General features: G+C 39.4%; 1 protein-coding gene across 1 annotated transcript; it reads left to right on the top strand.

Annotated features, from left to right (window-relative positions):
• The first annotated feature begins 20,809 nt into the window (after window positions 1-20,809).
• On the top strand, window positions 20,810-22,577 carry LOC107802361 (UDP-glycosyltransferase 74G1-like). The gene is given in 2 exon segments (NM_001325714.1): window positions 20,810-21,481; window positions 21,810-22,577. Coding segments are annotated over 2 exon segments (1,380 nt in total). The 5' UTR covers window positions 20,810-20,842; the 3' UTR covers window positions 22,551-22,577.
• Window positions 22,578-23,048: the final 471 nt, after the last annotated feature.

Below are 23,048 nucleotides of genomic sequence, written 5' to 3' on the forward strand. Positions count from 1 at the left end.
CTAACGGGATGGATTGAAGTCACAATTTTTTCTACCTACTAAACAAAAAGAACGATTTCGCTTGGACCCCGAAATGCCAACATGCATTAAAGGAACTAAAACAATATCTGTCGAGCCCACCACTACTTCACACTCCAAAAACAGATGAAAAACTTTGCTTATACTTGGCAGTATCAGAAATCGTAGTAAGCGGTGTCCTAGTTTGGAAAGAGAAAGGTACGTAATTTCCCATTTATTATATAAGTCGAACCTTATGAGAAGCAGAATCTAGATATCCGCACCTAGAAAAATTGCCACTTGCACTGATAAGCGCCTCTAGAAAGTTATGACCGTACTTTCAATGTCACCCCATATGCGTATTAACAAAGTACCCACTTCGTAATATTTTGCACAAGCCCGAACTATCAGGCCGATTGGCCAAGTGGCCAATCGGGGCGTCGAACTAAGTGGATACGATATCGAATATCAACCCCGTACGGCCATCAAGTCTCAAATTTTAGCAGACTTCGTGGCCGATTTCACACCAGCCCTCGTACCCGAAGTCAAAAAAGAACTCATGCTGAAATCGGGTACGTCATCGAGGGTATGGACCCTTTTTACGGACATGGTTTAGAACGTAAAGGGGTCCGGGCTAGGCATAGTTTTAAAGCCACCCACTGGTAACACTATTAGGCAATCTATTAAAACTATCATGTTGACTAACAATGAGGTCGAGTATGAGTCCATGATTGCAGGTCTCGAGCTAGCTAAAAACTTGGGAGAAGAAGTCATTGAAGCCAAATGTGACTCTTTGTTGGTGGTAAGTCAAGTAAACAAAACCTTCGAAGTTCGAGAGGGAAGAATGCAAAGGTATTTGGACAAACTACATGTCACTTTGCACCATTTCAAACAATGGACTTTATAGTACGTACCACGTTACCAAAACAGTGAGGCTGATGCACTTGCGAATTTGGGATCATCGGTCGAGGAAGGTGACTTGAGCTCGGGGACTGTTGTTCAACTCTCGAGATCCGTCATCGAAGAAGGTCATGCTGAGATAAATTCTACAAGCTTAACCTGGGATTGGAGAAATAAGTATATTGAATACTTTAAAAATGGAAAGCTCTCATCGAACCTTAAAGATTCAAGGGCCCTACGGACTAAAGCTGCTCGATTCACGGTGGCTTCATATGGAACGCTATACCGAAGGACATTCGATGGACCATTGGCAGTATGCTTGGGTCCAGGAGATACCGATTACATCTTACGTGAGGTGCACGAGGGCACTTGTGGGAATCACTCCGGTGCTGACCCATTAGTCCGAAAAATAATCAAGGCAGGGTATTATTGGATCGATATGGGCAAAGATGCAAAGGAATTTGTTCGAAAATGTGACAAATGTCAAAGGTTTGCACCAATGATCCATCGACCCGGGTAAAGCTAAATTTATTTTATTTATGACAGACTATTTCTCTAAATGGGTTGAAGCACAGGCGTTCGAGAAAGTAAAAGAGAGAGAAGTTATAGACTTCATCTGGGATCATATCGTATGTCGATTCAGGATACCCACCGAAATAGTATGTGACAATGGGAAACAATTTGTGGGCAGCAAAGTGACGAAATTCTTCGAGGGTCACAAAATAAGAAGGATATTATCAACACCGTATCATCCCAGTGGGAACGGACAGGCCGAATCAACGAACAAAACCATCATTCAGAACCTAAAGAAGAGGTTTAATGACGCTAAAGGAAAGTGGAGAGAAATCCTACCCGAAGTCCTTTGGGCATATCGAACGACGTTAAAATCCAATACGGGGGCAACCCCGTTCTCCTTAGTATACGGGTCCGAAGCATTGATACCAGTCGAAGTCGGTAAACCCAGTGCCAGATTTTGATACACGACGGAAGAGTCAAATAACGAGGCTATGAACGTTAGCCTCGAATTATCAGACGAAAGACGAGAAGCTGCTCTCGTCCAATTGGCCGCCCAAAAGCAATGAATCGAAAGATATTATAATCTAAGAACCAAGCTCCGCCATTTCAAGCCCGGGGACTTAGTGCTAAGGAAAGTCACCCTCAATACCCGAAATCCGAATGAAGGAAAACTAGGACAGAATTGGGAAAGACCATATCAGGTTCTCGAGAACGTCGAAAAAAGATCATACATGCTCGGTATTATAAACGGCAAACAATTATCAAACAATTGGAATGTGTCACATCTAAAACGATACTACTGCTAAGGTATGACCCTCCCATATTCATTTACATTTTAAAACTGACCCCTGTAGAAGTCCGATCAGGAGCTAAGATGGATCCTTCAGTACGAAGCCTCAAGATCTGAAAGCACGCGTTGCATTCTTTTTCCCTTAGACCGGTTTTATCCCAAATGGGTTTTTTGGCAAGGTTTTTAATGAGGCAACCAATGATCGTGTTGAGCTTACAACAGTATCCGAGGCCTCTTTACAATCGACCTTGAATACTGGGGGGCATTAGCCCTCAAATATATCAACCTCTGGCACAAGAAAGTTATTTCGCAACAACGGATTTTCAATAGGAAAAGTTGTAAGAGCCAAATGGTTAAAATGAACCATGCTCATATAGTTGGCCCAAACCCAGACGTGAAACATAAACACATGTATAGTGACTTGCAAAGAAAGTTCTCTTCGCCAACATCTTATATCCAAGAAAAATTCCCCTGCTTGGAGATTTATTATGCAAACAGAATTAAGATAAACATCTTTCGAGTTCGAATCATTCACTCGAATAATAAGCCTACGGGCCACTTTTATTTCGAGTTCGAGCAAGCACTCACTCGACCATTATGCCTACGGGTTACATTAATTTCGAGTCGAATCATTCACTCGACTACTAAGCCTACGGGCTACTTTTATTTCGAGTTCGAGCAAACACTCACTCGACCATTATTCCTACGGGCTACATTAATTTGAGTTCGAATCATTCACTCGACTATTAAGCCTACGGGCTACTTTTATTCCGAGATCGAGCAAGCACTCACTCGGCCATTACGCCTATGGGCGACTTTTATTTTGAGTTCGAGCAAGCACTCACTCGACCATTACGCCTACGGGATACATTAATTCGAGTTCGAATCATTCACTCGACTAATAAGCCTACATGCTACTTTCATTTCGAGTTCGAGCAAGCACTCACTCGACCACTACACCTACGGGCTATATTTCTTCGAGTTCGAATCATTAACTCAACTAATAAGCCTAAGGTCTACATCACTTCAAGTTTGAAAAAGCACTCGATCGATTATAGAGGCTACGAAGTCCAAATTTGATTAAGTTGTTTAGATCCTTGTGAAAAATTCATAAAGGCGTGAATAAAGTCTTCACAAAACAGAAGCAAGTCGGCAGAATTATCAATATACAAAATTATCTACATGGTTGATTACAACGTAAAACACTAAGGACTAAACTTCATGGTCATCCTTAGGAGCGGTCTCTTCTTTATCGGGCTCCCCCTCCCCCCTCCCCATCCCCCCCGTTCTCGGATCCGCTCTTACTCCCATCATCATCATCGTCGTCATCGGAAACCAGAGCTTCAGCATCGGCTTCTAGCTCTTTGGCCTTTTTTATCTCTTCAGCGAGATCGAAACCACCAGCATGGATCTCCTCGAGGGTTTCCTTTTGGGATCGACACTTAGCAAGTTCGGCGACCCAAAGTGCTCGAGTATCGGCGGTCTCGGCTGCCTCTCTTACTTGGACCTGGGAAGCTTCAACATTGGCCCGATAGACGGCCACGAGTGCATCGGCCTTTGCCTTTTCGGCATCAGATTCGGCCTTGGCAAGTACAGAGGCCAACCGAGCCTCAAGCTCATCTATTCTTCTTGCTTGAACCATGCCTTTTTCCTTTATTATCTGAAGTTGGGTTTCAGCCGATGATAACTGGGCTCGAGCAGTTTCTTTCTCTGTAGCAAAACGGTCCATACCTTCTTTTCACTGCAAAGACTCCATTTTCATCACGTCAACCTCCTCATGAAGCTTCCCGATCATCTCGATTTTTTGCTGCAGCTGTGAGACCGAAAAGTGAGCCATTGTTCCGGTATCAAGCCCATAGGCTTTCAAAAGTATCATTACCTGCTTAGACAAATCGGTCTGATCTCGATAAGCCTTGGCCAACTCAGTTCGGAGGTCTTTAATTTCCTCTTCTCTCTTCCCTAAGAGAAGTCTTAGGGAGTTCTTCTCATCAGTAACCCGTTGAAGGTCGGCCTCATATCGACACAACTCGTTTTGGGATCGAGAACATGCTTCTCGATGAATTGTAGATGCCTACAAAGAAACAAAAAACGAAGTTAACGAAAAGTAAACATAAAGGTAGTACCAACAAAATAAATTTAAAGCTTACCTGATTCAAAGGCTGTCATACCCCGTGAAAAAGATTTGATTCATCACCAGTACCGACAACGTCCTCGATATCGGTAAACAGGTCACGAAAGGGATCCTCTCCATCGTGTGGTCGAGGGTGAACGACATCCCCTCGATTTTGCTCACAAAATATCGGATCAGGAAAACGATCCGCCAAAAAGAAGGATGGACCTGGCCTAGAGTTATCTGGTATTGACGACAAAAGTTAATAATTACGGAATAGAGGGGACCTAAAGTGAAAGGGTAAGTATACACATTCAAAAACCCTTTCACGTAAGAAGTAATATTTTCGTCAGGAGTAGGAATTATTATTTCTTTTTCATCCCAATTGCAATCCTTCTTTAGCTGTTTGAGGTGTTTCTCAGTTATCGAACACATGTACCTCGATACCGGTTCACACCGGCCAGGGACCGATGAGCCTTTATCGACCTTAAAATCATAAGTAAGAAAACACGCCTCGGGAACGCACTCCTCAGGCCGCGGTTCTGTCGGTGTCTCATCGGCGGCACACTGTGAAGATGAAGCCTTCTCTTTCTGAGGAATGGTTTGTGATGTTTTTGCCATTTTCGAATTCAAAGGTGAGGAATAGAAGAAAGTGACAAAGATTTGGTAGAATTGAAGAGGGGCTTTGAAATCACAGATTTGCGGGTAAATCAGAAAATATGAAATGGGACTTGGGAAATTTGGAAGATTGAAGATGTAAAAGTGGTAAATGGTAAGCGGAAGGGTTATTTATAGGCTTAAGCGATGGCGGTTCAGTATCAGCGGTGGACGACCACCATCTGACATGCATTAAATGCCTTGAAAAACTAAATCGTCGAGACAGTTATCACATGCGTTATGATCGAGCCGTTAAAAAATCATATCAATTATCACCACATTCTTCCTGAAAAACGAGGGGACTATCTGTATACGGTCGAAATAGATTTCGACCTTCGCACGACCGATCGAGTTCGAACGATGATCGATCGAAGTGAGACTCCGAAGATGGAAAAAATAAGCCTCGAACCCGAGGGGCCGATCCATGTCGAGTTTGTCATCGTTATCGAGCTCGAATCCAAATCGAACTATGATGTAGAGTAAAGCTACCATGCTTATGATCCAGAAACCAACCAACATTGACCCCGAATCACTTCGAGAGCTCGAGTCAGAATCGAGCTTGAGCCAAGATCGAGAGCTCGAGTTAGAATCGAGCTCGAGCCAAGATCGAGAGCTCGAGTCAGAATCAAGCTCAAACCAAGATCGAGGGCTCGAGGCGAGATCGAACTCACAGACAAAAGCCGTTGCAATCCCTTTAGCGAGAATCTTGACAGAAATCGTGGAAAAGCTGATTTATCATGGGTCTCCTACTGAGTATTTTTTTTTATTATGCTTTGAGCAAGGTCCCTCTATTATAAAGTGCATGGTTATCATTTATAAAAAGGCAAGTTTTTCGAGGCTTACATTGTAATAAAAATACTATATTCTCCCATAGTAAAGAATCGTTCTTTCAGGCTTCTTAAAAATATTTTACTTGTTGAGTCGTGAGATTCATTTTCTTTACAACCTTATCTATTTCACATTATTTGCAGTCCATATTTATTTTTCTATTTATCCTTACAATTTGTATTAAGTTGTACCACATATCTTTGGAACTACGTATAAATCCAACTCTATTCATTTTTTGGGTAAACAATTCTAAAGAGTGAGATAAGAGAAAAAACCAACATGATCGTGTGTGAGCTTTTGAACTAGACTATTATCAGTTCTGAAATAAATATAGGAATCTGGATTACAATCAAAAATAAAATTTACAGTTGAACTGGCAGTAATTATCTGAATTGCACACAAGCGGTGACGTGAGAACGACATTGTTGTAAATGAAATAATATTTTAGGCCTTTTATTATGTTATAATATAATCTAAAATATGTATATTGTGTAAATTAATATTTATTTCGGTTCGATATCAATATTTCAGTATTTTTTTAAATACTGAATATTATAGCAAACATTATATTTTTCAAAACTTAAACCGAATATCAAAATACCTTATACCAAAATTTTCCTTTGGTAATTCGGTATGGACCAAATTTTTCAAACCCGTGTAATATTGTTTAACTATGTCCTCGCTAAAGTTCGCAAGTAAAGAGATCTTTCCAAACATTTTAAGTATATCGCTAAAGTTTGATATGACCTTGGACTGGATATGGCAAGATCAAGCAATGAGTTTTGTGAGTAGTCATCTTTTGCAACATCTAAATTGATGGATGGGAAAATACTATAGCGAAAATGTTGTTCTTATAGTTTGTTTATAGAGTTTGAAGTGTCTAATTTGGATATACAGAGTGTCTTGACTTCTTCCTACTGTCGATACCGACTTTTCATTGGGCCTTTAACATCACCGATCAGCCAAAAGTAACTACAGTCGAAAACTAAATATTTTAAAATATGTAGTAGTTATATATATAATAATATTTTAAAAAATAAATTTATCAACTATTATTTTTGAGGACGGTTATACGCTATAAATAAATTTACTAGCATTAGTATCGATTTGATTTTGGTTTAGGATTTATTTGAGTTACTAACATTTATGGACTATAAAACTTATCGGAGTATCCAAAAATTATAAGCTCAAGCTTGAAATAATACATTAAAAGATAAAACTATGAAAAAGCTTAAGAAATATTTATAAACTACACTACCATAAATTTTTTTATGTATTAAATATATTTAAAACTTCTATACATATAATGTCGGGTTGGTTTGGTTTCGGTTTGACTTTTTTTAGTTAAAACCAAACCAAACCAAATATGATTGGGTTCTTTTTTCCAACACCAAACCATAATCAAGGTTTTTTTTTCTCGGTTTGACTCGGATTATTGGATTGATACAGTTTGTCAGTTTTATTTGTACACCCCAAAGCACACTAGTTGAGAGTCCATTTAGTAGCACCTGGGTAAGTGACATGAGCTGCTTTTCCTAAGTAATACAGAAAAATAAAAAAAAGTTAAAATAATTCAGTCTCCTTGAATATGCAAAAGCAAATGAAGAAGATTTTAACTTCTACAAATTAATAGTGCAAAACAAGTTATAATATCATGTCGTGTTGAAGACCTAGTGATTGATCGATTCCTTATTTATTATATAGGTAGGTTAGGATGTTTGACAACAATTTTACTCTTTCAAGTGAGACCGCAGTCGTCGTCGCTCGTTAGATAATGGCCATGTGTTATGCGTCTTGGATGTTTTGATCTCGGGGAGAGAAATGCGAAGAGTGGGATCTTCTCACGTATGCTCACTTTCGTATAATAAGTTAAATTAAGCGGTAAAAAAAAAATCTAATGAAAATAGACAAAAGGAAAGGGAATGCCAGCTTACCTTTCGTCCTAATTCTTACCATGGGAACACAACGATCAGTTTAGAATTGGCTTTTACTCGTAATTTTTTGTTATTTATCCGAAAAACGGATAGAGTTAAATTTATACGTAGTTTTAAAAATACGTGGTACAACTTGATATAAATAGAAAAATGAGTAGAAATATATCGAATATTGACTTGTAAAGAATGAAATACAAACCAATATTGAATTAGAAAACGATTTTATGAACTAGCAAGATGAATCAATGTATAAAGCTCGCAAGAGAATAATCTCTACTGTATTTCTCTGTCAATAGTAATATCTGAATATAAGAGTGTATGTATGCCTTAATGTTGGATCCTCTCCAGAAATAATAACTATCTATCTTATAGCGCAGGGATCCTACTTTAGATGTAATTAAAAATACATAGTGGGGATCCCATGACAGATTAGCTTTTTCCTAATTCCCGCCGAGATTCCCTCCCTTAGTGCGGTTGTAACGACTCTTGTCTTTTGGCCCGATCTTGATCGGACTTGGTGTTGGTCGATTTCCAGGTTTAGAGCTCGATATTGGCTCGAGCTTGATTTTGGCTCGTGGCCCAGAATTGATTTTGGCTCGTGGCCAGGTATTGATTTTGGCTCGGTATTGGTTGGTCTCTGGCTTTTAAGCTCGATAACACTGTCTCACATCATAGTTCGATTTGGAATCGAGCTCGGTACTTAATTGGTCCCCAAAACTTGAGCTTGGTAACCTGGCTTCGGATCTCATACCCGATATTATGAAGATGACCTTCGATCTATTATGTTCAAATCTTGACTAATCATACGAAGGTCGAAATCGGTTTTAACCGTATACAGATAGTCCCCTCATTTTTCGGTAAAAATGTGGTGAGAAACGACATGATTTTCAAGCGGTATGACTCGATATACAATGACGTTTGCATCGATCCCGACCATGATGTACGTGGTAGATGTCCTGTCGGTTCAATAACCATGGCATTAAATACATGTCAGACGATGGTCGGCCATTGCTGACATTGAACCGTCATTGCCAACCCTATAAATAACTCATCTTTTTGTCATTTTTTACTTTTACATCTTCAATTTCCAAATCATCTAAGTTCTTTCTTGCGTCTTCTGAGTTCTTCATCTGTAAATTTGTGATTTTTACTGCAAAATCTCTCTTTAAAACACCAAACATTCGTCATCTCCTTCTATCTTCAAATCTCAATGGCGAAAACGTCAAAAACCGTTCCTCAAAAAGAAAAAGCTTCTTCTTTGCGGCCCGCCGGCGACAAAACACCGGTGGAGCCACGACCTGAGGAGTGTGTTCCCGGGGGAGGGGGTGTCACAACCCAAAATCTAACCGTGGTCGTGATGGAGCCTATCGTGTTACAAGGCAAGCCTATTTTCTAAAATATTACTACTAAATCGATTACTAGAATTTAATAAAATATTTCAATATTTGAATTTCTCATAACTAAATCAACTCTAAATATAATTTTAGAAATACGGAAACTATCCCAAATATCGGGGTGTCACTAAGTCATGAGCGTCTAAATCTATGAACTAAGAAATGAAATTTTCTAACTGTCAATACAATCCAAAAGAAGAAATGATAAAAGAAGTAACAAGGTCCTGCGGACGCTAGCAGCTACCTTGCAGTCTCCAACGATAGCCGGCCTGAACTCAATGATCGCCGCGCTCTAACTCACCTGGATCTGCACATAAAGTGCATGGTGTAGCATGAGTACAACCGACTCAGTAGTAACATAAATAACTAAGGAACTGAGCAATAGTGACGAGCTAAGTAAAACAGTTCAGTTATTTATTTTCACAATTTAAAAATAAACAGAAATAAACAGATAAATTCCATAACTCTTTAAATGCCACAAAGAAGTTTAACAGATAAATACAGCAACAATACAAATAAATACAACCTCACAGCAGTGTCACTCATACTCAGCATTCAATACTCAAAATACTCAACACTCTGCGCTCACTGGGGGTGTGTACAGACTCCGGAGGGGCTCCCAAAGCCCAAGCGCTAAGCACGGACAACTCACATGCCGACATATTAATACCTGGATCCGCACAGTCAACTCACGTGCTACGCGGATAACTCACGCGCTATGGTATCAATACCTGGACCCGCACAGTCAACTCACGTGCTACGCGGACAACTCACACGCTATGGTATTAATATCTTCACAACCAGGCTCTAGGCCTCACTCAATCATGTACCTCACTAGCCTCATCATCACCAACAAATAAGGGAACACAACCCACATCAAGTACTATCGCATATTAGCAAATAATATAGACTGAGGTAACATGTACAATAATTTCTATAACTCAGTACAAATAATGTGAGTATGAATAAAGCCTAAGCATGATCTCAAACATGAAGGCAAACAAGTTCAACAACAAATAAACATATAACCACAGATAATAGCCAAGTAGGCCTCACAGCCTCACGGGATGGACCAAGTCTCAATCCCTCGCGGTGCACACCCACACGCTCGTCACCTAGTGTGGGTATCACTTCCAAACAATCACGTGATGTCAAATCTCTGGATTTATATCCTCAAAACCAGAGTTAAAACTGTTACTTACCTTAACAGCGTAAAAATCCTACCCCGGGATTCCCTCGTCTCTGGACTCGGTCTCCAAATGCTCCGAATCTAATCACAATCAGTACAATACCATCAATATACGCTAATGGAATGAATTTCACAAGAAAAACTATAAAATATGCTAAAAATCCGAAACCGACCAAAACCCGACCCCTGGGCCCACGTCTCGAAATTAGTTAAAAATGGCAGAATAATAAACCTTGTCCTCTCCCGAATCTAACCATATAAAATTCATCAAAATCCAACATCGTTTGGTCCTTCAAATTCTTAAATTACTTCTCCAAAATCCCAAATCCTAACCCCTCATTTTCACTAATTACAACGATTAAACGACGGAAAATCACCATATATACAAGTATTAGGGCTCAAGTAACTTACCTCAATGAAACCCCCTTGATTCCCTCTTCAAAACTCTCCCAAAAGCTCCAAAAACCGAATAGAAATGGTGAAGAACGCACCAAAATTCGCGAAGTGTGATATATAGGATCTGCCCTAGGGATTCCGCACATGCGGACTCGCATCTGCGGTCCCAGGTGCGCATATGCGAAAGTCACTTAGACGCCAAGCTTCGCACCTGCGGCTGATCGTTCGCACCTGCGGGCTCGCAGGTACGATACTCTCTTCCGCACCTGCGCTCAATGCCAGCCTCCATTTTTTGCATCTGCAACATGACATCCGCACCTGCGATCGTCGCACCTGCGGCTCAAAATCCGTAGGTGTGGCCACACCAGTAGCCTTACACCAGCAGCTTCCAGCTGCATTTTTCCAACTTCCAAACTCCCCGATACCCATCCGAAATCATCCCGAGTCCCTCGGGACCTCAACAAAAAATACCAACAAGTCATATATCAACATACCAACTTAGTCGAACCTTCGAATCACTCAAAACAACATCAAATCATCAAATTACCCTCAAATTTAAGCCTAAGAAATTCTAAAACTCCAAATTCGGCAACCAATGCCGAAACCAACCATACCACGTCCGAATGACCTCAAATTCTGAACACACATAAAAAATGACACTACGAACCTACTCCAACTTCCAGAATTCCATTCTGACCCCGATATCAAAATTTTCTACTGCCGACCAAAATCGCCAAATTTCCAATTTCACCAATTCAAGCTTAATTCTACCACGGACCTCCAAATCACATTCCGTACGTACTCCTAAGTCCAAAATAACCTAACGGGGCTAACAGAACCATCAGAATTCAAATCCGAGGTCGTTTACACATAGATACATATCCGGTCCACTTTTCTAACTTAAAATTTTTAATTATGAGACTAAGCGTCTCATTTCACTCCGAGTTCCTTCCGGACCCAAACCAACTAACTCGATAAGTCATAAATCAATTGCAAGACATAAATTGAGCAGTAAATGGGGTAATAATATCCAAAACGACTAGCCGGGTCGTTACAGTGTATCCTTACCTTCGATTTTAAGATCGACAAAGCTTCGCTGGTTCCCGGTCAATGCGAGCCAGTATCGAGCTATATGTGCTCTATAACCGTGAGTCATCTTAAACAGTAAAGGAAAGATTACAATTGGGAGGACAAAGAAGTGATAATCCCGAGTCCTGAAGAAGATATCACTACTCATGTGAAGGGGTTTTTAAGTGTGTATACTTACCCTTTCACATTGGGCCCCCTCGACCCTATTGTCATCTATTTTTTCCGCCAATACCGAGTAACCCTAGGCCAAATCCATCCTTCTTTTTGGCGGATCATTATTTTGATCCGCTTCTTCGTGAACAAAGTCGAGGGGATGCCTTTCACCCTCGACCACCTCATTAGGTTGTACAACCCCCGCCTCTATCAAGGTGGGTTAATAAAACTCTAGCATCGGGCTACCAAAGTGATGTTCTCGAGCATAGACGAGGACAAAGACGGGGTTGGATGGGCAGGTTCATTCGAGTAAAGACTTAGGACCAAATCTCAGCTGAGAAGATGCCATTTACCGAGTAATGGAACATGAAGCGTAAATATAATTATACTGTTACCTCCTATTGTTTTGCTCTTTTATTTCTTACCGATATCCTTTTCTGTGGTGTAGCGGTTGCTTGGATGCCGGGTGTTATTCCTAACCTTAAGACCTAGGTACGGGACCTGGCTTTGACCTTCACATATGCCGAGCGCTCGTGGCGTGACTTGTCAAAGGGCCGATGAGAGGCTAAAAATCATGATAAACCTTTTCCCCATGCCTTCGATGATTCGAATGAAATGACTTTCTTATACTTAACTAATTCTCTTGTGTGTAGGCCTGGGCAAAGATGTGGTCATGAGGCCCTCATCTGGCGAGAAGGAGACTTCAACCCGGTTCCAAAACCGGCGAAGGATAACAAAAGAAAAAGGGACTCTACCTCCGAGGATCCAACACTTAAGATAAAGACAGCTCGTAAGCCGAGGAAGAACAATATCCCTTTGACCGAAGAGTCAGTTCATCGTCTGAGGGATGAAGACGAAGAGGAAGAAGAAAACGACGGGTTCATACTGGTGGCCCGGGTGAAGAAAAGCGCCAAGGCTCCAAAGGCTATTGAATCGATGAACGCCGCAAATATTCTATTTTGTGATGAGGGAGACTCGGGAAGAGAATTGGTCGAAGTCCCCGAGTGATCGAGTATCAAGGCTACCTCCCACCATAATGAGCCAATGGTGGGTACGGCTGTGGGGGATTGTCTCTAGGCCCTCGAGATGAAGAGAATGCCCCAATTGATTCACTTGGGGCAATAGAAATCGGAGGCTCCACACTGCTCTCTTCGTTTTTCGAGAAAATTATTCGAGCGGCTTGGGCCTTGAAGACCCTTTCTGTCGAATGAGGCCATGGAATGGAAGATCCCTTTCATGATTATTTTACTGGGGTCGAAGATTCTACCGGCCTGAGCGATTTGGAAGTCTCGAGGAAGGACTTGGATGAGGCATCGGGCCATTTTATCGAAGTGCAGCGAGCTCTAAATCGGGTAAACCTTAACTCTCTTGGTTGATATTATTTGTGTTTGTTTTCCACTTCTAACTTATTTTCTATCTGCATAGGCCTCAGCGCTTCATCGGGAAGCATGTTCTCGGTTTCGAGCTGAGCTGAGTCGATACGAGGCCTACCTCCTAACACTCACGGGGGAGAGAAATGCCCTCAGACTTCTTTGTGAGCAAAGAGAAGAGGAGATTAAGGACCTCTGAGCCGAGTTGACCAAGGCTCACCAAGATCAGATTGATCTGACCAAGCAGGTTATGGAAATCTTAAAAACTCATGGGTTTGATTCGGGATCGGAGGCAGATATTTCGATCTCACAGTTTCAGCAGAAGCTCGAGATGATCGAGCAGCTCCGTGAGGAGGTCGATATAATAAAGGTGGAGACCTTGGGGTGGAAAGAAGGTATAGACTGACTTGTTTCAGAGAAAGAGGCTGCTCGAGTCCAATTATCATCAGCCGAAAGTCAACTTCAAGGCATGAAGGAGAGGAGCTTGGTTCAAGCAAGAAAAATAGAGGAGCTCGAAGCTCGGTTGGCTTCCAAACTTGCCAAGGCCAAATCTAAAGCAGAAAAAGCAAAGGCCGAGGCGGATGCATTCGTGGCCATCTATCTGGCCGATGCCGAAGCTGCTCAAGTACAAGCAAGAGAGGTAGTCGAGACTGCTCAAACTCGAGCATATTGGGTTGTTGAACTCGCCAAATGCTAATCTCGTAGGGAATCCCTTGAGGAAATCCATGCTTGAGGTTTCGATCTTACTGAAGAGATAAAAAAGGCTAAAGAGCTTAAAGTCAATGCTAGAGCCTTGGCTTCCGATGATGATGATGATGACGAGAGCAAGAGCGGGTCGGAGAGCTAGGAGGAGCTCGAAGGAGAAGAGACTGTTCCCGGAGATAATCAGGAACCTTAGCGATTTTTTATTTTTGATCTTTTTGTGTGGGGTCTCGATCGGACCTTGTAAATACTCATATATATGAAGATCTTTTCCTTTCCCGGCTTGTCTTTGTTTCATTTTATGCCTTGTGAAGATTTTGTTTCATTCATGCCTTGTGAAAGTTTTCATAAGTTTGAGGCCTTAGGCAATTTGATCGAAGTCGGACCTTGTAGTCTTTATAACCGAGTGAGCGTTTGCTCAAACTTGAAGCAAGAGTAGCCCTTAGGCTTAGTAGTCGAGTCAGTGATTGCTCGGACTCGAAGTGATGTAGCCCGTAGGCTTTATGGTCGAGTGAGTGATTACTCGAACTTGAAGTAATGTTAGCCCTTAGGCTTAGTAGTCAAGTAAGTGATTGCTCGAACTCGAAGTGATGTAGCCCGTAGGCTTATGGTCTAGTGAGTGATTGCTTGAATTTGAAGTAATGTAGCTTGTAGGCTTAGTAGTCGAGTGAGTGATTGCTCGAACTCGAAATAATATTAGCCCTTAGGCTTAGTAGTCGAGTGAGTGATTGCTCAAACTCGAAGTAATGTAGCCCGTAGGCTTAGTAGTCGAGTGAGTGTTTACTCGAACTCGAAATAAGGTAGCCCTTGGGCTTCGTAGATAGTCACCGAGTGAGAATGGTTGTTGAACTCGAGTTGGGATAGCCCTTAGGCTTTATGGTCGAGTGAGTGATTGCTCGAAATCAAAGTAATGTTAGCCCTTAGATTTAGTAGTCTAGTGAGTGATTGCTCGAACTCGAAGTAATGTGGCCTGTGGGCTTTATGTGGGGCTTGATCTCATTGATTTTTCGGTTTGGCAGTCCCCGATTTATGGGGTAATGGTCGGTCCTTGAGCCTATTTGCATAATACATCACGAAATAAGGGATGGATTTTGAGATATGAGTTATCGGTAAAGGAGAATTTTCTCTGTCATTATACATGTGTTCATGCTTTTGTACCAGGGATCGAGCTAACTACATGAGCATGGTTCGTTTTGACCATTTGGCTCTTATAAATTTTCCTATCGAAACCTGTTGTCGTGAAGTAACTTCTTTGCATTGAACTTGATGATCGAACTTTATGATCGAACTTGATATAACTTGATATATTCGACGGTAATGCCCCCTCAATATTCGAGGTTGATTGTAAAGAGGCCTTGGATACTGTCGAATTGTTCTAAGTTAGCGTGATCAATGGTTGCCTCATTAAAAAACCTTGCTGTAAACCCCATTTGGGACAAAAACTGTTCTAAGGGAAAAAGAGTGCAACGCGTGCTTTCTGGCCTAAAGGCTTCGAGTTGAATAATCCTTCCTTTGATCGAACATCTACAAGAGTTAGTTTTGAAATTTAATTGAACAGGGGAGGATCGTACCTTAGCAGTAGTATTATTTTAGGTGTGACACGTTCCAATTGCTTGGTAGTTGATTGTCGTTTATCACACCGAGCCTGTAGGATTTCTACTATACGGTCGGTATCGGTCCCTGATCTGCCTTTGTTCTCGGTTTGTATCCCTTTTAATAACAGACCCAGAACCCAACTAGGCGTCTTCAACTCTGATCTTCGATTGATATCGATTGTGTACATCGGCCCAAGTAATAGCCGGGAACTCGATCAAATTCTTCTTCAATTGTCGTGAAGCCATCGAGCTCCACTCGTTCAGTCCTTGAGTGAAAGCTTGTATAGCCTAATCGTCAGTGACCGGTGGTAGATCCATTCGCTCCATTTGGAAACGAGATACGAATTCTCTTAGCATCTCGTTATCCATTTGTCTTACCTTGAATAGGTCTGACTCCCCGGTCTCGACCTTTATGGCCCCAACATGTGCTTTTACGAAAGAATCTGCAAGCATAGCAAAAGAATCAATAGAGTTAGACGGTAAATTATGATACCATATCATTGCTCCCTTTGACAGGGTTTCACCGATTATTTTCAAGAATACAGATTCGATCGCATCGTCCTCTAGATCGTTCCCTTTAATGGCACATGTATAAGAGGTGACATGTTCGTTGGGGTCGATCGTTCCATTATATTTAGGAATCTCAGAAACTTTTTTGGGATCGGTTTAGGAGCCGCGCTCGGGGGGGAGGTTTTTGTATAATTTTTTTGGAATCTAAGCACTTCAATATCGGTGGTGCCCCCGGGATCTGATCAACCCTGGAGTTATATGTTTCCATTTTTTTGTCGTTTGCCTCGATCCTCCTTTCTCCTGACTCTATTCGTTTTGTCAATTCTTCGAGCATCTTAACAATTTCGGGATTAGTCCCCGATTCTTGCTCATTTGACCTTACTATAGTTGGCCCCGTTTTGTGGGTGACTTCTTGGGGTGGACTGGGCTCGAGTCTGGTCGGTGCCTGGGTTCGGCTCTTCAACTGAGCTATTGCTACTTGTTGAGCTTGCAACATCTCGAAGATCATACGCAAACTGATTCCGTTTTCCTCAGCGTTTTGGGTATTTCGAGCTGCAGACCGAGTTCCACCATGAATGATATTTTCAGGGTCGGAACGTTGGTTCGCCTCAATGGCCGCATTTGAATTGACGTTTATTGGCTCTTCGACCCGAGCTCCGACGTGATCGACGAGTGGCCTTCCGCCCTCGGGGGTTAAGTTGTTGTTCTCATCTTGAAAGCCAGCTTCGTTGTCGATAGGTAGGGCCATTAATTGAGAATTCATTATTTTCAATCTGAAATCAAAGATACTTCCAAGAGCAAGTATAAAATGGTGTGTTATGTAGAGATTCATACCAAATAACCACTGTTATCCTTAGCCACACGGTGGGCGCCAAACTCTTTACTCGAAAAACGAATAGAGTTGAATTTATACGTAGTTCTAAGGATACGTGGTACAACTTGGCACAAATCGAAAAATGAGTAGAAATATATTGAATATTGACTTGTAAAGAATAAAATACGAACCAATATTGGATTAGAAAATAATTTTATGAACTAGCAAGATGAATCAATGTATAAAGCTCACAAAAGGACAAACCCTATTGTATTTCTCTGTCAATAGTAATATCTGAATATAAGAGTGTATGTATGCCTTAATGTTGGATCCATTCCAGAAATAATAACTATCCCTCTTATAGTGGAGAGATCCTACTTTAGATGTAATTAAAAATACATAGTGGTGATCCCACGATAGATTAGCTTTTTCCTAATTCCCGCCGAGATTCTCTCCCTTAGTGCGGTTGTAACTGATCTTGTCTTTTGGCCCGATCTTGATCAGACTTAGTGTTGGTCGATTTCCAGGTTTAGAGCTCGATATTGGCTCGAGCTTGATTTTGGCTCGTGGCCCGGTATTGATATTGGCTCGGTATTGGCCGGTCTCTAGCTTTTAAGCTCGATAACACCGCCTCACATCATAGTTTGATTTGGAATCGAGCTCGGTATTGACTTCGAGCTCGGTACTTAATTGGTCCCCGAAACTTGAGCTTAGTAACCTGGCTTCGGATCTCATACCCGATATTATGAAGATGACCTTTGATCCATTATGTTCTAATCTTGATTAATCATATGAAGGTCGAAACCGGTTTTAACCGTATACACTTGTATAATTCTCAATAACAAAATATCAAGCAAATTAAGTAGTTTGTATAACTTTAATTAAATGTAATGAACAACAGACATAGGAGAGTTTAAAGGAGAGTGGAACATACATTAATTAGGAGAGATGACGTAATAGAAAATGACTGTCACAAAATGGAAATATACCAAATCATATTGGCATGTTGCTCTCTTATAATAGAACAATAAAGAAAGAGTGAGTGCCAAATTTGATACAACTTCGTGCGTGTGCCATGATGCTAGCTTTTGCTTTTTACATTTTTATGATTTTATTGTTTTCGGGTGGACCAAGTTCACTTTTAGCACAAAAAAATTCAATGATTATTATCACAAGTCAATTCAGGTTTTAAGTTTTTGAGTTTTAGATTCACAATCTTTTTCATTTATTGGGCTTTAAATAAATTATTTATGCATATAAAATAAATTTTTTGACATAAATATAAGTTCGGGAAAAAAAATTATTAAGTTATGTCGATCTCCTAATTTCAAGTGTATATCCGCCCCTGATTATTATGATTACATAGGGCAGGAATATCGAATAAATTGATAAATTCTTGTAGTTTATGGTATATATATATATGTATTTGGTTGAGTTTTTTTTTGCTAATATTTCCATTTAAATGGTTTAATTTACCCATACAAATTCTTTGTAGTTTGTGGTATATATATATATATATATATATATATATATATATATATATATATATATATATATATATATAGTTTGAAGTTGGAAGTTGGATTATTCAAAAAGGGGTAAAATTGGAAAGTAAATATTTACATGTTGAAGAGAGATGTGCAATGGCATATGTGAATATAATAGGAGCAAATTTTGTAGAAGAGATTCAAAGTGAATTCTATTTGTAAGTCTTACTTTACCAACCAAGGGTCTCTCATTCAATTTCTAGGACCCAATTACAACTGAAACAAAAATACAGACCCTTTCCCGAACTTGTCATAATTATCAAATGGATGATTAATTTCACTTATAGTCACGAACTTTGTCTACTGTAATAGTAAAATTATAAAATCATTTTTTGTTACACTGTAATTGAATTTTACTTACTATAATAGTAAAATAATTAAACTTAATTCGCTAAAAATATAATAATCACAAAATTATTCTTGTCTCGTTAAAGTAATTGAATTCAAAATGACTAAACTTTATTCAAATCGACAGCCATAAATTTTCGCCGTCAAGAGATTAATGAATCAACAAAACATTTTGAACTCCGTTTTTGCAAATAGTAAGAGGAGAATTGACTAAAGTGTTCTTATCCGTAGTTCCAGCGGATTCTTTGTTCTTGTTGGGGGTGACAATTTGAGCCCAAATTCATCCAATCCGTTCAGAGATTAATAAGTTGGGATACAATATTTTAGCTCATGAGTCTATTTGAGTTGAGCTCAAGTTAACATATTATTTTTTATAATTCATTCTGACCCATTAAGCAACCCAAATACAACCCATGAAACTCACCCAAAACAAAGGGATTTCAACCCAACTTATCTACAAATTTACTTAGTTGCCACATCATTAGTTTTTGTATCTAAGTTTAAAAATGAGAATCAAGGTATTTAAATTTTAGGGTGTGTTTGGTATGACCGGAAAATATTTTTCCATTTTCCACTATTTGATTGCACAAAATAGTTTGAAAATTTTTTTGTGCACCACCCACCCCCTCAACCCCCTGTTTGTTTTTTGTATTTTCAATTTTTTGTTTTCTGTTTTTTCGTTTTTCTGCACCACCTATCCCCTGCAATTTTTTTTTGTATTTTAAATTTTCTATTTTTTTTTCGTTTTTCTGCACCACCCACCCCAACCCCCCAACCCCCGCAATTTTATTTTATTTTTTACTTCTTTTTTTTATTTCTGTTTTTTCGTTTTTCTGCACCTACTCACCCCAACACCTACAAAAAAAAATTACTTTTTTTTTTGTATTTTCAATTTTCTGTTTTTCGTTTTTCTGCACCCCCAACCCCTTATCCCACCCGCGAAATATTTTTCAACTTACACATTTTAAAAACTAATTTTTTATTTAAGAAAATATATTTTTATTCTCAAAATACTAATAGTATTTATTTATCTTTTATACATAGGTGTATAAAAGGTAAAAGGCTTTGTTTATGCAAGATGAGCATGGATCTAAAACATGGGTCAAGTTGGGCGGGTTAGGGGTATGACCCATTGTTTAGCTTATTTTGACCCAGCCCATCTTAGCCTAAATATACTTTGGGCTGGGTTGGGCAATGACCTATTTATTGACCCAACACATTTTGACCCGCTCAAATTCAGTCCAGCCCACCCATTTACCGCCCTAGTTCTTGCAAATACAATTCTCATTTTTTTATTTTGATCTTAACTCTAAAAGAAAAGAACAACAAAAAAAAAAAAAAAAGCTAATGAATAAGAAAGAAAAAGGGCAAAAAAAATCTCTCATACTGCACATATGCACTCTCATATACACACCTTCAATAGTGGCAGGGAGGGCCAGAGGCAAGAATTTCATTTAAGACATTCAAAAAATATTTTCTCTTATATTTCGGGGATTCCGCAATTTATGGGTACATATTCAGGTGCGTATTATATCAAACTCTTGCTGCTTATATAACATCAAGCGAGAACATGAAACAAATTAAATCGTTATATTCCTAGTAAAAAGAAATACATTTTCCTTGGAAGAAAAGCAAAAGAGCAAAATGCCGTTCTCATATCACTTAGATTCTCATTTAAAGCTAAGAGTTATTACAAAAAAAAAAAGTTATCTTCCCACTAAATCACATGGATGGCCAATTAACGATATAATAATTCTTTAAATGAACCTTTAGTGCATTAAGCACATCCTTTTGCTTGTGTCATTGCACATGTTGGCAATTCAAGTCGGTATTGACAATCATCAGAAGAATCCAAGACACCTCTGACAAAATATCAATGTCCAAATCGGACACTTCAAACTCTATCAACAAACTATAAGAACCTCATTTTCACTACAAGATTTTGCAGACTAGCAGTCCCTTCAATATAATTTTGGCCATCAATTGAGAAGAAGTTGCAAAAGATGACTACTCAAAAAGCTCATTGCTTGATCTTACCATATCCAGCTCAGGGTCATATCAACCCTATGCTCCAATTCTCCAAACGTTTGCAATCCAAAGGTGTCAAAATCACTATAGCAGCCACCAAATCATTCTTGAAAACCATGCAAGAATTGTCAACTTCTGTGTCAGTCGAGGCTATCTCCGATGGCTATGATGATGGCGGACGCGAGCAAGCTGGAACCTTTGTGGCCTATATTACAAGATTCAAAGAAGTTGGCTCGGATACTTTGTCTCAGCTTATTGGAAAGTTAACAAATTGTGGTTGTCCTGTGAGTTGCATAGTTTACGATCCATTTCTTCCTTGGGCTGTTGAAGTGGGAAATAATTTTGGAGTAGCTACTGCTGCTTTTTTCACTCAATCTTGTGCAGTGGATAACATTTATTACCATGTACATAAAGGGGTTCTAAAACTTCCTCCAACTGACGTTGATAAAGAAATCTCAATTCCTGGATTATTAACAATTGAGGCATCAGATGTACCTAGTTTTGTTTCTAATCCTGAATCTTCAAGAATACTTGAAATGTTGGTGAATCAGTTCTCGAATCTTGAGAACACAGATTGGGTCCTAATCAACAGTTTCTATGAATTGGAGAAAGAGGTAAGAGAATATTCTTCTACTTTTGTTCTTTTCTTTGTTTGTTTGGTCCATTTGGAACTTTGTTAATTGGCTGCATATATGTTCTTCAATGTTCTCATCAAGATTACAAAACTACCATTCTAACAGCTTTGTCAATAAACTTATTTCAAAAAGTTGACATTTTAAAAACACAAAATCATTTGTTACAAATTTATAACAACCTACTATAACAGGTTAAACTGCACTAATATATATTGTGTAAGAAGACCTTAATTTACATTGTCATTGTTTTCAGATTTTATCGTTACATGAAATCTTATTATCATGTTTCAAATTGTTTGACATGTAGGTAATTGATTGGATGGCCAAGATCTATCCAATCAAGACAATTGGACCAACTATACCATCAATGTACCTAGACAAGAGGCTACCAGATGACAAAGAATATGGCCTTAGTGTCTTCAAGCCAATGACAAATGCATGCCTAAACTGGTTAAACCATCAACCAGTTAGCTCAGTAGTATATGTATCATTTGGAAGTTTAGCCAAATTAGAAGCAGAGCAAATGGAAGAATTAGCATGGGGTTTGAGTAATAGCAACAAGAACTTCTTGTGGGTAGTTAGATCCACTGAAGAATCCAAACTTCCCAACAACTTTTTAGAGGAATTAGCAAGTGAAAAAGGATTAGTCGTGTCATGGTGTCCACAATTACAAGTCTTGGAACATAAATCAATAGGGTGTTTTCTCACGCACTGTGGCTGGAATTCAACTTTGGAAGCAATTAGTTTGGGAGTACCAATGATTGCAATGCCACATTGGTCAGACCAGCCAACAAATGCGAAGCTTGTGGAAGATGTTTGGGAGATGGGAATTAGACCAAAACAAGATGAAAAAGGATTAGTTAGAAGAGAAGTTATTGAAGAATGTATTAAGATAGTGATGGAGGAAAAGAAAGGAAAAAAGATTAGGGAAAATGCAAAGAAATGGAAGGAATTGGCTAGGAAAGCTGTGGATGAAGGAGGAAGTTCAGATAGAAATATTGAAGAATTTGTTTCCAAGTTGGTGACTATTGCCTCAGTGGAAAGCTAAGTGCCATAGAAAAATAATGAAGAAGCTGATTTGTACTTCGCAATTTCTTTTTTCAGGTTATAGACTTATAGTAGTAAGTTTGACCTGAACCATAGTTTATTTTATCCTTCTTTCCATTTTTGTAATGCAACATGCTGTAATTTCTTGTTTATTATAAATTTCTAAATGTAATAGACTAATAGCTGAGATTATTGTGATTCGCCGTTCAATTAATTCTTGTCATCCCTAACTTTAGCATCGTCATTCCCACAACATCAAATAAATAATAGTCATTGGGTCATTTCCATTGGTTAGATAAGTGGTTTCCTTATTTGCCATCTGACATTTAACTAAACTTTTACATTCGGATGTAAATTTACTGATGGTTGTTTGGTACAATGGTGGGATATTCTATGGGATTAGTAATCCCACCTTTTATATGGGATAACTAATCTCACCATTTCAGTGTAAAAGTTATCTCAAAATTAACTAATACCTCAAACCAAACACATGATAAAG

The sequence above is a fragment of the Nicotiana tabacum genome, chromosome 15 (assembly GCF_000715075.1).
Source record: "Nicotiana tabacum cultivar K326 chromosome 15, ASM71507v2, whole genome shotgun sequence".
In the NCBI taxonomy this organism is placed as follows: domain Eukaryota; kingdom Viridiplantae; phylum Streptophyta; class Magnoliopsida; order Solanales; family Solanaceae; genus Nicotiana; species Nicotiana tabacum.